Source organism: Macrosteles quadrilineatus, unplaced genomic scaffold (genome assembly GCF_028750875.1).
Source record: "Macrosteles quadrilineatus isolate MER2022 unplaced genomic scaffold, UCM_ALF_1.0 Scaffold_8__2_contigs__length_117827958, whole genome shotgun sequence".
Lineage (NCBI taxonomy): Eukaryota > Metazoa > Arthropoda > Insecta > Hemiptera > Cicadellidae > Macrosteles > Macrosteles quadrilineatus.
This window is the reverse complement of record NW_026542601.1, coordinates 91,317,420-91,334,799: the sequence shown is the minus strand read 5'-3', so window position 1 is coordinate 91,334,799 and position 17,380 is coordinate 91,317,420. Positions and strand designations below refer to the sequence as shown.

At 38.8% G+C, this 17,380-nt stretch overlaps 1 protein-coding gene across 1 annotated transcript in view; it reads left to right on the top strand.

Annotated features, from left to right (window-relative positions):
- LOC129001725 (uncharacterized) overlaps positions 1–17,380 on the top strand; it is a 73,713-nt gene that overhangs the window by 50,083 nt on the left and 6,250 nt on the right. The window contains exons 13-14 of the mRNA XM_054429133.1: positions 310–489; positions 1,703–1,801. Coding sequence (XP_054285108.1) covers positions 310–489; positions 1,703–1,801 — 279 coding nt within the window. The remainder of the gene's footprint in view (positions 1–309; positions 490–1,702; positions 1,802–17,380) is intronic.

Here is a 17,380-nt window from a genome sequence, read left to right as displayed (position 1 = left end):
AACGCGTGGAAACAGCGTTCCCACTCAGCATTTTCAAAGAACCTATATAGTTGTAAGCAACCTGTATTTTCCTTCATCCTTGGTGTACGTTCCCACACTGGAACATTTGAACATTTGATGGGCTACAGAAATTTCCCTTGAAAGTGTTTTTATAATTTTTGTTGACTGGCGCAGACACTTCAAAGAATCATGACTCCCCCCAAATTTTCACCCCAATAGGTTGTGATAATTTTTAACAAATTTGAATGATTCAATTATATCAAACTTTTTTTTAAACATTCTAAACATTGGTATTCTCTATTTTTTCAGCTCGTAACACCTGAGGTGTATGAGCAACATCTGGCCAAGTCTGTTGCACAGGCTGAGAATAAAATTGGAAATGCATTTCACTGCAAGTCCCCTGATTGTCCTGGCTGGTGTATATTTGAGGACAATGTCAACACCTTCCAATGCCCAGTCTGCAACCAAGTCAACTGTCTTACTTGTCAGGTAGGGTTTTCCCCCCAGAACTGTTTTGCACATTACTTTTTTTAGGTTTGGCATAGAGAGTGCATTATCACTTAGATAAAATGAATTGATGATTGATGGGATTTGAACCCAGTACTTGAGGAACTGAAGTCCCATACTTTACAACTATACCTGCTCGCTCCCCTTGGTAGGTTTGTTGATAATGCTTTTCACTGGTGAATGCTCGTCCCCCCGATTGTCCTGTCTGGTGCATATTTGATGACACGTCAACAACGCCTTCTAGTCATCAGATTAATAAATAATGTACATTCTGATAAATCTATGTGAGGATTATTAAACAATCTAAATTTTCACTCAGTATAACAATACAAATTTTTTAACTCAGCATAATTACTAAGTATTGAAATATGAAGAAAACTCAAAATTATACAGCTTCCAGGGCATTGTATTCTGTTGGTTGTACTGGATTTAACCTGTTGATGGTAAAAAGAAACATTGGTTTTATTTAATTGTTAAATTTCTTTACCTACAATCGGTTTTTAAACTAGACTTTTCATTAAATTTTTAGGATTGAAACAATTCACTTTATCACATTGTTTACGGTACTTACTTGACAGCTCTAGTGTGGTAAAGGCTGCTAGGGGTATGGAGTTGGTAACGGACCAATGAAGTTCAAGGAATGATAGAAAAAAAGTAAAATTGTAATGCTTCAAACGCCAACTTATCAACTGACAACGACCAATTCAATTGTTGATCTGCCGACTTCTGCTGGAAACTCACATATTCTTTCATTAACTTCCAAGAATAATAATTTAACAGATAGGCTAGTTTAAATTTATTGTTTGTTTTTATTTAAATGTTGTAAATACACTTTTTTAATATGCTTACATTCCGTATTGCTAAGAATACATAATTTTGGCCAATTGTATGTGTCTAATGGAAGGTTATCTTATGTTTTCCCCTTTTAACTCCATCAAAATATTATTGTCCTAATTTGAGTTTGTTATACTTCCAAACTTGGATTTTTTAAATTACAACTGATAATTTTTTGCCTTGTATTCGATATTCAGTGTTTACTATACTTCTACGGGTTCTTTAATTTTTGTAGTTAAAAGATGTCCATTCAAAGTTAGTGAATCCGCTCTTGGAAACTATACATGTATAGTCAAATTAAAATTAATCTTATTTGTATATTGTATTCTGTAGTTCTCTAACGTAGTGGTATTCTCAACAGGCTATTCATCCTGGTATGGACTGTAAGCAGCATCAAGAGAAGGCTCAACTAGAAGCTGAAACTAACACTGATGCTCGCCGCACTAGAGAAATGCTCGAGGTATTCCTAGTACCCTAGTACTGTATATGACAATAGAGAAAGGAATCAGCCAAATACCAACCAATCGAGTTCTACTTGTCCTATGAAACATTACCCTAGCGAGATCTACTTGGCACAATAAATCAAATATGTCTGGTTTTCTTATGAATTTTAACCCGTAGTAGCTGATTTAGTTTCATTTTTAGTTATCACCCAGTAATCTGAAATTATTCTGTTGAGATAAAAACGTAGATGATTCTTTACTATTAGTTGTCGTTGTCAGACAATGACTAAACATAAAACAGTTTTTTAGTAAATTCAAATTGTGTTCCGACTTCTGAGCTGGAATTGTGTTTGATTTTGTTTGCTGATACATTCGTTTTGCTATATAATTATAAAAAATAATTTTATGGAATAAATTTCTGCTCTGTAAGTGTTTGTTATTTTCTAATACAGCTTCAGACTATTGGAAAACCCTTCCATTTTCAAGGGATGCTGTACAAACAAATGTCCATACCATGTAGATTAGTCACAACCATTCAACCAATCACAGTCCATTGAAGCAATCACAGATATTTAGAGTAGTTATGTATTAGCCGGTTCGAGCGCAGGATGAGGATGAGAGCCCCCAGAGCGGGTACATCCCCCCCAGAGCGGGTTCAGTTTTTGGACTTGAATAACCTTCTAGAGCTGGTTTATTCCTTGGATTTGAATAACCCCCCAGAGCGGGTTCAGTCTTTGGACTTGAATAACCTTCTAGAGCTGGTTCATTCCTTGGATTTGAATAACCCCCCAGAGCGGGTTCAGTATTTGGACTTGAATAACCTTCTAGAGCTGGTTCATTCCTTGGACTTGAATAGCCCCCCAGAGCGGGTACATCCCCCCAGAGCGGGTTCAGTTTTTGGACTTGAATAACCTTCTAGAGCTGGTTTATTCCTTGGATTTGAATAACCCCCCAGAGCGGGTTCAGTCTTTGGACTTGAATAACCTTCTAGAGCTGGTTCATTCCTTGGATTTGAATAACCCCCCAGAGCGGGTTCAGTATTTGGACTTGAATAACCTTCTAGAGCTGGTTCATTCCTTGGACTTGAATAGCCCCCCAGAGCGGGTTCAGTCTTTGGACTTGAATGTCTGGACTAAGACTCGAGGCACCCTCAGAAATTCAGAGAGCAGTCTTCTGCAGTTCTTTTTCATAGAATCCGCCTATAATTTCCTCGCCATTTTGATCGGCGATCCTATAAGTAACCGGTCTAGTGTTTAGAATTCGTGCTATTGTAAATATCTCCGAAGTCCAGTTTTGTTTATATTTATTCGCAAACACGTCTTTTTTTGTCGTGATACGAACTCTATCACCGAGGTCGAACTTGCTGTTTTTACGAATTTTGTGTTCGCGCTCAATGTACATTTTTAACAGATCAGCCTCGTTATCTTTGTTGACCTCTACTGGTCTCATTTTAATAGTGTGGTGATAATCGTGTTGGTTATACTCGTCTGTGACTTCTTGTAGTATATCGTACCACTTGTGGGATTGTCGGACTTGGAATTTCACTTTAAGTTTCTCATTCAGTGTCCTATGATATCTTTCAATTATTGCGGACTTCTCTTCACTAATTTGCGAAACTGTGCTCTTTGAACTGAAGCTAAACAGGAATCCACTGCTGGTCCTCGGAGTATACAGGCCACCAAGTGCAAACCTAGACCAAGCCATCGATATACTCTCTGAACAACTGGAAACAGTGCTCACTACGGATAAGCAAATATTAATAATGGGAGACATCAATGTAAACAACCTAGTTGATGACAATGAAAACGAAAAAATTGAAGAACTCCTAACCTCCTTCAATATCTCAAGACTGAGGCTACCTCCCACTCGAATTACAAGTGACTCAGAAACATCAATAGACTGGATATGCTCAAACATTGATAATCAACAAATAGAAACCTCAGTTATAACATCAGGACTATCTGACCATACCGCACAAATCGCAAAAATCATCACTAGAAAACCGATCATCAACAACATCAAAGAAAATAAACGAATCTTCAACAGAACAACAATAGATAACTTTAAGACACAGCTACAAGAACAAGACTGGGAAACTATAATACAAACTCATGACGTAGATGAAGCCTACAACAATTTCAGCAACATCATCCAGACAACACTAAACCACGCCTGCCCTCTTAAAACGTCAAGAGTTAAACAACATAAAAGGAGACAGTGTTGGAATCAAGAATCGGCTAGACTTAAAAATGAATATATAAAGGCCTTAGAAAAGGAGCAAACAACCGGACTTATGGAAGACAAAGCCAGAACAACTATTAAAAAAAGGGAGTACGACCAGCATTTGAAAATGCTTCGGAAAGAAAACAACACAGCTCACATAAACCAGGCTGAAAACAAGTCCAAGTCCAAAGCACTGTGGCAAACAATAAACCGAGAAAGGGAAGCGAGATCAAATACTGAAAACCAAATCCATCTTCAAGTCAACAATAAAACAATAGACGACCCAATAGAAGTTTCAAACTGTTTTAATGATTTTTTCTCATCAATAGCCGACCGAACACTCCAAAATAACAATAACTCTAGAACCAATGCCTTAACAGACCACTTACCAGCAACACATCACACACTCCAGTTCAGACGGGTCACACAAGAAGAAGTGCAAAAGGCCATTCAATCTCTAAAGATGAAAAATTCATCCGGAACTGATGAGGTATCAGCTAAACTTCTAAAAAACTGTAAAAATGAAATAGTAATACCCCTGACAGACCTCATAAATAAATCATTCTCACAAGGAAAATTTCCAGATAAATTAAAAATAGCTAAAGTCTACCCAAAATACAAAAATGGACCAACGATAGAAAGAAACAGCTACAGGCCAATCTCCCTAATATCAACATTTTCAAAAATAATCGAAAAGATAGTACTAGCCCAACTCCTACACCATCTTCAAGAACACAACCTTCTCAATAGTCAACAGCATGGATTTATCAAAGGCAGATCGACAGCCACAGCCTTAATACAACTGACGGAGCACATACTAGACCAACTAGAAGAAGGCAGCACTTCAACAAGCCTCTTCCTAGATTTTAGTAAAGCTTTCGACTGCCTAAACCACGAACTTCTTCTACTCAAGCTGGAAACACTAGGCGTGAGAGGAAGAGCAGCAGAATGGTTTAAAAGCTACATTAGTAACCGGAAACAGCTTGTGGAAATAGCCTACATAAAGAACAACACTAAGTATAAGGCCCAATCCAAAGCTGTAGACGTGCAAAGAGGAGTACCCCAAGGATCAGTACTTGGCCCAGTCCTTTTCCTCCTTCTCACGAATGACCTACCTAGTTGGATTGGGGAAGATGGACACACCACCATGTACGCAGATGACACGGTTCTCACATTTGCGGACAAAACAATGGAAAATCTGGAAGAGAAAACCAACACACAACTCCAGAGAACAAAGCAATACTGTACCTCCAACGACCTAGTTCTAAACGAAAGCAAAACCGTTCAAATGACTTTCACCACCAAACGCAACAACACAGACATTACAATACCGGGACTACAAACACAAAACACCACAAAATACCTAGGCATCATAATTGACTCCAAGCTATCATGGAAACCCCACATAGACCAGCTCTGCAAAAAGCTAAGTTCAAGTCTCTACGTTATACGTAGGATCAAGCAAGCTTGCAGCCCAGAAGTAGCCAAAGTTGCATATTTTGCTCTATTCGAGTCCCACCTCAGATATGGCATTGCGACTTGGGGTGGAACATCAAAAGGCAACCTGGAAAGAGTACTCCTAAAGCAAAAAAGAGCAATTAGATGCCTTGCCGACCTGAACTACAGAGACAGTTGCCGAGAAGCCTTCAAGAACCTTAAAATTCTCACATCAATTTCACTCTACATAAGAGAAGTCATTATCCACACCACTAAAACAGCCCAGCCAAGACACAGAGACATACACCAGCACAACACACGACATGCCGCCAATTTTTCCCTCCCACAACACCATCTGAGTCTGTACGAGAAGAAACCATCCTACAAAGGTGCTCTGTACTTTAACAACCTACCAGAGCACCTCAAGAGAGAACAACCCAATCTGCTCAAGAAGCACCTGACAACATGGCTTATGGACCGGCCGTTCTACTCTGAGGATGAATTCTTAAACAATAAGCTACCATGAAAAAAAGAAGAAAAAAATTCTAATTGTAATTGCAAATTACTGTAATAGTTTACGTACATACTGTACATTTTATGTACCTGACGCATGAATGTTCTCTAGGAATATTTCAATAAAGATTTTGTCTATTGTATATTGTCTATTGTCACTCTCTGTATGGTATAGTTTGATATTATGCTTCCTCAACATGTTGTTGAACGGTTTGTTTTTGAACTCTGTACCTTTGTCGGTATGTAAAAGCTTCGGTGCTTCATGACCATCACTGTTTGCTCTTTTTATAATCTTCTCGAAAGCTGTTGTCAACTCTGCCCCGTCTTTTTTCTTTAAAGGTTCGGACCAAACGAATTTGCTAAATGTATCTATGACATTTAAAATGTACTTGTACCACTTGTTCTCTCTAGCGTACTGCTTCATTATTAGTAAATCTGCAGCCCACAAATCGTCAATACCCTTGGTGACTATTCGGCGTTTAATGAACTTTTTAATAACCGGCCTGTGCAACTCCTTGGCTTCTAAAACCTCATATGGCTCCTTTATAAACGAGTGTTTCACACTGCCGCACACTGCACATTTTGATGTAGACAACCATCTTTTATTTCTAGTTTTTGTGGTCTTTATGTTTTCAGACGCCGTGTTTATTTTGCACACGCGACAGTACAACTCCATTGCTATATATCGAAATATAGATGTGCTTGTAATATAGACTTTAAATGCGCAAACGAGTCTTAATTAAGTAAACGATTGAGAATTGGTAAAGTGTGTATATAGCACAATAACAATGTGGCATAAACGTAAGATAAACCTGACGAAGAATCAACTAAACAAATTGCGAATTGCTCACAAAAAGCTCAAACGGGCTATACTATATCTCTCCAAGGAACAGCTGAAAAACGGTAATGTTGAAGTATCGCTTGATAGTGACCAACATAAGCAGGTGGAAAGAGCCATAAAAAACAACACTGGAGTGAGGTTGATTTTCGATTATGCCCAACTGAAGGAGATGATTGATGGCGGTTTATTGCGGGAAGTAATGGAGCTGGCTGAAAACAATATTCCTTATTTTAAGAAAGTTGCATCACCACTGATAAGAGGCAAAGTCGCGCCACTGTTGAAAGATCAGTTTGTGCCATGGCTTAAGAAATTAATTGATAGTGAGTTGGATACTCTGATAGATCAAGACGCAAGTGGTGCCGGTTTGACTAGACATATAAACAGAGAACTGAACAGGGTCTTGAGTGGCGCAAAAAAAAAATAAGCCCACTAACAATATCTGACTTGGAGCGTTGGGCTAATGTTTTACGAATAAGAAACTTTCGTGGTGTTTTTATGAGGGAAGCCTTGCCAAACAAACCGCGTGCAAACTAATGTGGAATTATAAATCTAGGCAATTTAGATTCGGGTGGTACACACTGGACTTGTTATATGAAAACAGGCAACCGGGTTATATATTTTGACTCATTTGGAGACGCACCACCGTTGTTGGAATTGAAAGAATATGTGAACATGGACGATGGTATATTATACAATATGAATAGATACCAGGAATATAACGATCCGCCAATATGTGGTCATCTGTGTTTGGAGGTTTTAAGGAGATTTTCAAATGGTGCGAGTTGGAATGAAATCGAACATGTTCTGAATAATAACAAATATGTATGGTTATGTTGGTTTCTATAATTTTATAATAAAGTATTTTTATTTTTTTTATTTTAGTAAAACAAACCTTTTAATGTATATATTTAGACATGGATTATCTTTCGATAAACAGATTTAACGAACTACCCCAGAGTATTTCAGATGGTGTTAGTGAATCTCTAGTTGATGAAAAGATATGGAACTTACAGAATGGATTCAACAGCGGAGCTAAAACAATGTTCAAACAAATAGAGGATAAGCTAATGGGGCATCTAAAAACAACCGATTCTTTGGTGAATAGCATTAGTATATCGGGCAACTATTTGAGTGTTAAAGGGAGACGCATTGTTAACACCGCTAAACCCATAGACAAAAACGATGTCGCAATTAAGGAAGACCTTTTAGAGTTGGAAAAACTCATTAAAAACGCGATCAAAACAACAAAACACATTGTACCAAAAAAGTCTACCACAACTAATACTGCGGATGTGCTTGAGATTCAAAATCATAAGAGAATAAGCGGCGTTGGTAAGGCCATTGAAGCAAACGATGTTGTGGTAAAACTACAATTGGACGAACTTGTGAATAAAATCCTAGAGTTGGAAACCCGTTATAAAACACTAAAAGAAAACGCAAGAGAAAGCATTAATGATTTATATGACAGTTTACCTAAAAACAATTAAGAATATATTTTTTCTTTGCACCATATATTTATTAGATATGACAATTTTAAAACTGACGGGAAATACATCGTTGTTAAATATCCATTTGGAGCACCCGATCCATTTGGGTGAAAATTCAAAGTACCAGATAGCGTTGATTGGTTTTTATTCTGAAAACAACATTTATAATTTAGTACAAACTGCTAGTATGACTTTTGAAAACATACTTACACCTCTGGTGATTAACAGTGGACATTGGACAATGGAATCGCTACAGAAGCACATACGAGGGTTTTTGGAAAAAGCCAGTTTTACTGTGGATATAAATCAGTTTGAAATACTTAAAGAAGGTAATCGTGTTGTTATAAAATCACCACTAAAGTTTCAAATGGATAACACAATGCGCTTTTTGTTGGGGTTTAATGAGGACAAAGATTCAGAGTTATCTAATCACTATAAAGCTGATACTGCGCCAAATTTGCGGCCTGTGGATGTTATCGAAATCCACTGTAATATTGTAAACAGCAGTTATACAAGTCATTCTACACATTATCGCAGACATGACGAATCGTCGATATTGTACCAATTCTTTCCAAAAGCACAACACGGCTATAAAATTTCTGAAACCCCTCAATACCCGCACTATGTACCGTTAAAGGATGGGTTAAATCAAATTCAACAAATTCAAATCGGATTGTTTGATCAAAATGGTACATTATTACACAATCCTGATTCAAACAGTATTGTGTATTTAGATTTTGTACGAGTATAATTTATTCATAAGATGTAATCGTGTTTTTTTTTATTGCGACCTCGGTTTTATAAAACCGTTTATAATACTCAGCGACAGATGTTGCAAATTTTTTGTTTGTCGTACAAGTATGTGAATATATATAGGCAGACAGTCATGGAGAACTCTAATGATATCGACTTCTCGGACTTCTTAGATAAAATAAACAGAAGCCGTTATATAAGTGTTGCTGACTTGGAGATTGATAAAAAGTATTTAATAGAGGATATAGAGATTGTGAATTCCAAGTATGGTGATCAGATTCAAATTATATGTGGCAACATGAGAATCCGACTGCCGGAGAGTTGGAACACAAGACTGACACCCAACAATATAAAGAAACTTTTGCGATCTGATAAACCCGTATTTGTTGTATACAAGGGCACAAAATCGCTTAGTGGTACTAGAAAAATGCACGATGTAGTGTTTACAACAGATTGAGAACAGTAGAAGATTATAAAAACAGGTTTTGCAAAAACTACTGAAGAATATTTCTCAAACGACAATTGAAGAAGTTAGGAGTTACTACAATAAATTGTATATGATGAAATATTTAATGAAAGTTTACTATTTTAATATTTTTTTTACTCACGATCAATATTCAAACCACACTCAGTACATTCTGCTGACACTATTGCAACTGATAGTTCAACAGCATGCTTTATATTGGTTTTATATCAGTATAACTAGTTCAACTCTCAGACACCTAAAACACTGAAACTTTCGAATACTTACAACACAGTTGTTTGGTTCCTCAGTTGAGAGTTTTTCGGTTTCACTCAACTGAGTTTGCTAGTCACACAATGTTACACAACACTTACACACACACACTGCCATTGTGTGTACACCGTTCTACGGTACACTGCGGTGTTTACACTGCCGTTGTGCGTACACTGTTCTACGGTATATATAGAAGACAAAACGTAACTGCGGCCAGTCCGAGAGTTGAACCCAGATAAGAAGCACGGCCGGTCTGCGTCATCAGTTGTACAGATAAGTCTATCTCAACTCTGGTGCCCTAGTTTATAATTGGCGTACCGGTATTCATTTAGATGATGTATTAAAACACATTCACACAAGTTTGTTCTCTAACAAAAACGGGCTGTTTGTGCTCGTGTATATATAGTATAATGTCTAAAATCGACATAGCGAATAATGAGTTTGAGTTTAATGGTCATAGCATTTCAATTATACTTGATCATGCTAACAAACCGTGGTTTGAAGGAAATTCTATTGCAACCATACTGGGCTATGCGAGACCGGGAAAATGTATTTACGAACATGTTATTGGGCGATTAAAAAAAACTTACTCAGAACTGAAAAGGCATGACACACAATCCACTATACGAAAACATCCCAACACTGTTTACATAAACGAGCGGGGTGTTTGCTGGTTGATGAGGGCTAGTAAGAAAATGGACGAATTTAGAAGTTGGTTGTTTGAAGAACTTTTACCCAGTCTAAGGAGGCATCGACGCAATATCGAACATGTAGAAAAAAAACTAATGTATAAAAATATAATGGAAAATACGACACAACAAGTGTTTTGTTTATTTAAAAGTATAAACACAGATTCTAATAAAAGAATATACAGATTTATTGATGTTCAAAACAGACGTTTGAAGAAAGCTAAAAGGTGTGTGCCGCCTTTAGAATTCGAAATCTGCTATGAATTTGAATACATCCATGATGGTGAGTTGATAATTGATCAAGCACTTAAACAACTAACAGATGAGGGCATCGAAAAATGCAATAGAAATACAGCAACTGTGGATGATAATTTTGATATGTTGGCATTTGTAATAAATATAACAAAAACAAAAATTCCATTTATTAAAATCGATTAAGCTATGAATATCCAATACACCGAATAATCAAAACATTGGAAACATTTTAAAATTACTGTTACCGTCAACAGTGGGGTTATATAAGTGATGAATATTGTTAGTTACCACGAAGAGGCGTCGGATACAAACCTCATACCCCAGCCACTTCGCTGTTTAATTAATGGCAATTCAGGTAGTGGGAAGACGAACTTGTTGTTGAATCTGATTTACAACCCTAGTGGTGTGCTGTTTCGGAATTTATATATATTTAGCAAATCGATTGAACAAGCGGCATATGTGGAATTACGTCAAAAGTACACGGATATAGAGCGGACATTGAATAGGAAGATTGTGTATTTCTTCAGCAGTTGTGAAGATTTACCCCCTTTGGAGGAGTATAAGAAAAACTCACTTGTTGTGTTCGACGACTGTCTGATGGAAAAGCAAGATGTTATAAAAAGCTATTTCATCAGGGGCAGACACAGGAACTTGTCGTGCGTCTATCTGAGTCAGAGTTACGGTAGGGTTGATATGCAAGTCATACGTAACAACGTGAACCTGTTGTGTGTTTTCAAGCAGAACAAACACTACACGAAGCGTATCTATGACGACTTTGTGGGCGCCGATATGACGATTGGCGAATTTGAAACAATGTGTAAGAAATGCTGGAGCGAGCCGTTTGGATTTTTGTCCATAAATACGACTAAAAAGCCTCACAATGGCAAATATATGTGCAACCTGAAAGACACATTGACAAACGATATTACGAAAGGGGGTGTTTTATGTTAAACGTGATATTTTCGAAATCCGTGTGTATGCAGCGTTTTTTTGCAGACCCAACAATAAACGCTATATATACGTGATATTTTCGAAATCCGTGTGTATGCAGCGTTTTTTTTATCATAATACATACGAAGACATGATGTTTTTTAATGTAAAATTAACAAGGTTTTAATGGTTTATACTTAATTTTGTTTTCAACCTTTTTTGTGAAATAAAACTGGAAAAGTCGAAACATTTATAGATATGAAAAATAAGAGGAAAACCGACAATAAAGACATTATAAAGACGCTGATAAAAAAACAAAAGATGGTGGATAAAAAGTGGCCCGACGAAATGAATTCTGAGGCAGCAAGAAGAATTGAAAAACTGCAGAAACAGTGGAAAACAGATGGCGAAATAAATCAACAAGAACAGGCAAAAGAGATGAGAACCGTTTTCAGTGTGCACCCGACTTTCTCTACTAAGCCGAAAAACCAAATGCTACTACCGACTAAACGCGAAAACAAACCCCTAACTGTTAACGAGGCTAGGGTGTTGGATAAGCTGCAGGACAAATTAAAGAGTGATTCTGAAACCGTACGAGTATCTGAGGCCGATAACGCACGTAAACGGGAGGAAATTCAGAAGCCTATTGTTGAGGCGATAAAAGAACAGACCGAAACTATTAAGCTTGAAAGAAAACCTAAACGCGTACAAGTCATTAGAAAACCCACGTTTAGACCCAGACTATCTAGCACACCCAGTGACGTCCTAGCTTCAGAATTGCCCATAGATCCAGAGGACGTGTTTGAGCATCCTACTGCAACACCGGCTGTCGAAGCTGAGGAACAGCAAAATCGCTCGATCCGCGAATTCACAGAAAATGAAAATATCGGAAGCATCGCAAAACAATGTCTCGCATCCAGTAATGACAAAACTTTTGGCTTCTATTACGACTTCAACAACAACAAACTCGCGATCGGATCACAGCCTGTGTCGATCGAAAACAACGACATCATTTTAGACAAAACGATGGACAGATATGTCGGAACTCCGGGATTGTGGAAACTCTTGACGAGGGCGGAACTTCCCGGAACACATTCCGACTCGGCTGTCGGTGTCTCGTCGAAGATGAGGCTTATAAGCGCGGGCGTGTTCACTTCGCAGGATTTTGAAAAATACAAAGACATCTTAATTAAGACGCACGCCCTGTATCGAAACAACGATCCTTTATCACGCAGGCCCAAGTCGAGTGGCGGTTGGAAATGGACAAACTTGATAAGCGATATATGGAAGGGTATTAAAAACGACTCTAAAGCACAGGGTAAGGGTCTACTAATAGACACAAACAACCCTGTGGAATACAGATATATAGACGATTACAACGAACTGAGTGACAGAATAAAGTTCATACAAGCCGAGGAAGAGGCCGGCAGCAATAGTTTCAACAATGAGAAACTCGCCTTTGTAATCTCTTGGGCGATAAGATGGAAAAAGCTATCGCGGGACCAAAGGGTATCTCGACTTTAAACGAGTGTCTAACAGCACTCTCGGAGGAAAATGGGATAAACTCTGTTTTGTCTAAAGGTTGTAGACACAACGGGTTAGTGTCGGACAGAAAAAAATATATACACATGTTCAACAGAAGATGAATTTGTTACAACTTTTGTATTCTGTGTTGATTTCTTAAAAACGACATTGCGAGGTTTTATATTTTTTATTGGGGATTGAAAACTTGAAATCTATATATAGATATGGAGAAATATTATAACGAGGCATCTGACAAGATAGAGAGGTGTGAATACAACACCGTGCTGCCCGTGTCGGATCTGAACTTTAATTCGCCCAATAAATATATAGTGTTCAAATTAGACCACGGGGATTCGTTCTACGACAGACGCATACAGTTCCACATACAGGGCGAGGTGGTCAAAAAGACAGGTGGGGCTTATGCCCAAGCGGATCCGATCAGGCTCATAGACAATTTCGCAGCATTTCTGTTTAAAAGAATCGAACTGAGAAAACATAATCAGCTGATCGACTCTGTGGACGAGGTGGGCATCACTAGCACGATCAAGGCGTTGACGACGTACAGCAAATCTGGCGAAAACACCTACAACAGCAGTGGGTTCAAATCGAAATTCGACAAAGGGGGAGGCAAGTTTGAGGCCATAGGCACACTTTCCCACTTGGGATTAGCGTTTTTCGACAGTCAGTTGTACCCCATGTATAAGGGCGGATTCGAAATCGTCTTTACACGCGCCGAGGACAATGACGCCATTTTCCGCTGGACAGAAGGCGTCGCACCTGCTGCAAAAACGGCTGACGAGGGTAAGATTAAAATCACACACTTTGTGTTGAGGGTGCCGCTCGTCGAATACGACCCCGTGAAGAAGGTGCCGCTCATTGAGGGGCTCAGGAGGTTGAGCGACAAAAACGACTTGCAATACAGATATTATACTTGGCAGTGTGTCGAAAAGTTTGGCGTATTCGGCTCGTCGTTTAGTTTTGATGTATCAAACATATTCAGGAATGTTTCCAACCCCGTATTCGTAATCGTGGGTCTGCAGACGAATCGCAAGAACGATCAAACAAAGGACCCCAGCAAATTCGACAGTGTCAATATAAAAAACTACAGTGTGAAAATAAATGGTCTGCGCTATCCACAGGAGCCGCAGAACCTGAACATCACGGACAAACAATACGGCGTTTTATACGAAAGCTACTCTGCCATACGACAGGTGTTGTTTAAAGACGAAGATGTGTACCTAAACGATGTGGACTTTGTAAATAATTACCCACTGATCGTCGTGGACACTCATCATCATCCGTTTAGCAGCGACACAAACAGAAACGATGTGCAAATAAATTTGGACTTTACGAACGCCGTAAGTAGTCCGGTAGCCGATCAGGGGACAACCGCTTACGTTGTAATTATTTCAGAAGCGGGGTTCACTTATGACATTAATAAGAATTATATAAAAATGTTCTGATTCATATTTTTTTATAACACAAAAAAAGTATACAACAAACGTTTAAAATACAAACCGCTTTCGGTGTGAATAAATTATTAATATATGAAATGCGAATTACTAATATAGGAATGGATAATTTTACGTCACTGATTTGGAAAGAACACAGGGAACCAAAAGGAGTTCTCACAGACAATTTTGTCAAAAGGTTCGATCGCTATGTCGATTGGAGTCTGCTTTCGAGGTACTATGCCTTAAACGCACCTTTTGATTTTGTCAGAATGTATCAACACCGATTGGTGTGGGCGACTCTACTCCGATTTCGCACATTTTCAGAAAGCGAACTCGATGAAATGATGATTAATTTCGACAACGACTGCTGGCTGGTGTTGAGCAAATATCAAAAACTAACAGAGAAATTTGTCCACAACCACAGATATAAAGTGGATTGGGAGATGATTGGAAAACACCAAAATGTCAGTGATGCATTTTTGAACAATCATAAAAGATATGCATCCGCCGAAGGAGACTACTGAATGGTGTAACTGAAAAAAAAAATATTTTTAATCTATATTTCCAGCCGCTTGAATTTCCAGCTCTGCGACTAGTTCAATCGGCACTTTGAAATGCCCCCACGGAAGAGTGTCAATGCCGTTTTCTAGAATGAAGCGTTTATCATCGTGGGCAGATAGAGACTTTTTGTGCAGCTCTATCGAGTAGAGGTTGTGGCCCTCGCTTCTTATGGAGTTCATTGTTTTATAAATATCCACACTGTCAAACAGGCAAGTCTTATAATCGTCGAACGTCAGCTCGTGTTTTACTACGGATTTCTTCACACCTTTGGCCTTCTTTCCGCTTTTTTTCTTTTCGTCCTCGTATGCGTACATCTTCGACCTCAGACCCACAAACTCCCTCATCACCACACCGGCGAGCTCGTCTTTCCACTTGCCCAAGACCTTCTTGTTTACGCGGGGCATGTCGTAGGGGTTATTTTCTTTGTAGTCGCTGGTATCGAAATGCTCAATCATGCTTTTCACATCTTCATAAACATCATTGGTCTCTATGACCACATTAAGAGAATCAGTGTCTGTATACTCAACTCTAACCCTGTCGCCGTATTTCCTCTTCAAAACATTATAATGGAAGTCGTAGAGGAACGTCTTCGATATGTCCAAAACACTCATTCCGACATAAATGGGCTTGTTGAAATAACAGGTGGTTTTGCTCATATGAATAGCGGCCAGGTTTTCTGTGAAAATGGTGCTGCTCTTGAAATTGGGCCGGGCAACCCACTTCTCTACCTGTCTGTCTTGTGTGGCGAGTCGGATGTCCACGCGGTTCCGGATGTTCTCCATAGTTTTTCCAAACACCGAGTTGTTCATGAGTTTAAAGAAATCCTTTTCAAAATCGTTGGCCGCCTTGGTTCTCATATCTGTGTTCAGATCTATATACGACTTCAACCACGGTCCTTGGTCAAACATTATGACTCTATGGATTTTTTTCAGCCTCATCCCCAACGAGAGGTATAATTTCAAGTTGCGATAGTGCAGTACGTATTTTTCTTTTTCATACAAGGTAGTGAGTAGCTTTTTAGTTTTCGAACCCGGAGGCGATCGTAGCTCTGGTGCTAGTGGGAGATCTCTGTGCGCGTCATGCAGCTCTTTAGGATACTCCAAATCAACCTCTAGTATAAAACCGGTCGAGGACGTGTCTGATACCCCATGTACGTCGAAATTATCTGTGTTCTCTAACCACAGTATATTCCCATAACATAGCGACGACACCATAGCAAAACCATACATATTGTTCTGGTCCAGGTATAAAAGATAGGAGTTGGGTTTCTCCGGATCGTAATCATGCATATATGGGTTGTTGGCCTTAGCATATCGGTGACAACACTGCGAGACCCCTCCTCGAATTCCTTTGGTGATCATTAACACCATCTCATAGTCTGTTAACTGATCCAGACTTACTCCTGTGATTTTCAACATGGCGTCCCACGCTAAGCCCGGAGAGGTATAATACCAAGCCGGATCGAGTTTGTAGGTATTCATACAAACTTCACGAAAGTTCTCAATGACGTCCGCAAGGAGCAGCGTGTCTGTTCTGTTATACAGCGCGGTGTATTCTTTTAGGTTTTTAATCTGGAAACTCTCCCACACTTTGCAGGCGTGCTCGTAGTCGCTGTCCTCTATGTTGGATTTATTTAATCTGTTGTAAAATGACTCTTTCGGGGGTAAAGCGGTCTCATCAAACTTTTCAATACAGTCCATATAATCGTATGGATACACTCCTTTTTTGCACACCAGTTCTAGTTTATCCCCACTGAAATATTTTGAAGTGTGTCGAAACTGATCTCTGTTTAGGTTGTTAACCAAACTATCGAGGCTAGAAGGCATGAATCTGAACGAATCTAAAAATCGTAAATTTACACCACCAGGAACAACCACCTCATAAGATATGTATTTTTCTTCATTATTAGGCACAACACGAATGTTCTCATTGTTTATGCCGAACATCTTTATAAACAGGTGGGTGTCGTAATTACTCAAGTTGTGAACAAAGATTGGTATGAAGTTGGGTTTGCGGAAATTCAGATTACAAACTTTATGTGCCACACCTCGAAACCTCCCGGAGAGATGGTCGTGGTCGAGAGCTCTCTCATCTTTTTTGTTAAAGCGCCTACAACAAATATGACAGCTACTAGCACCAGCTATAGCTAGACGATCATCATCTGTTAAACGCATGGGTTTGGCAGCATCTCTA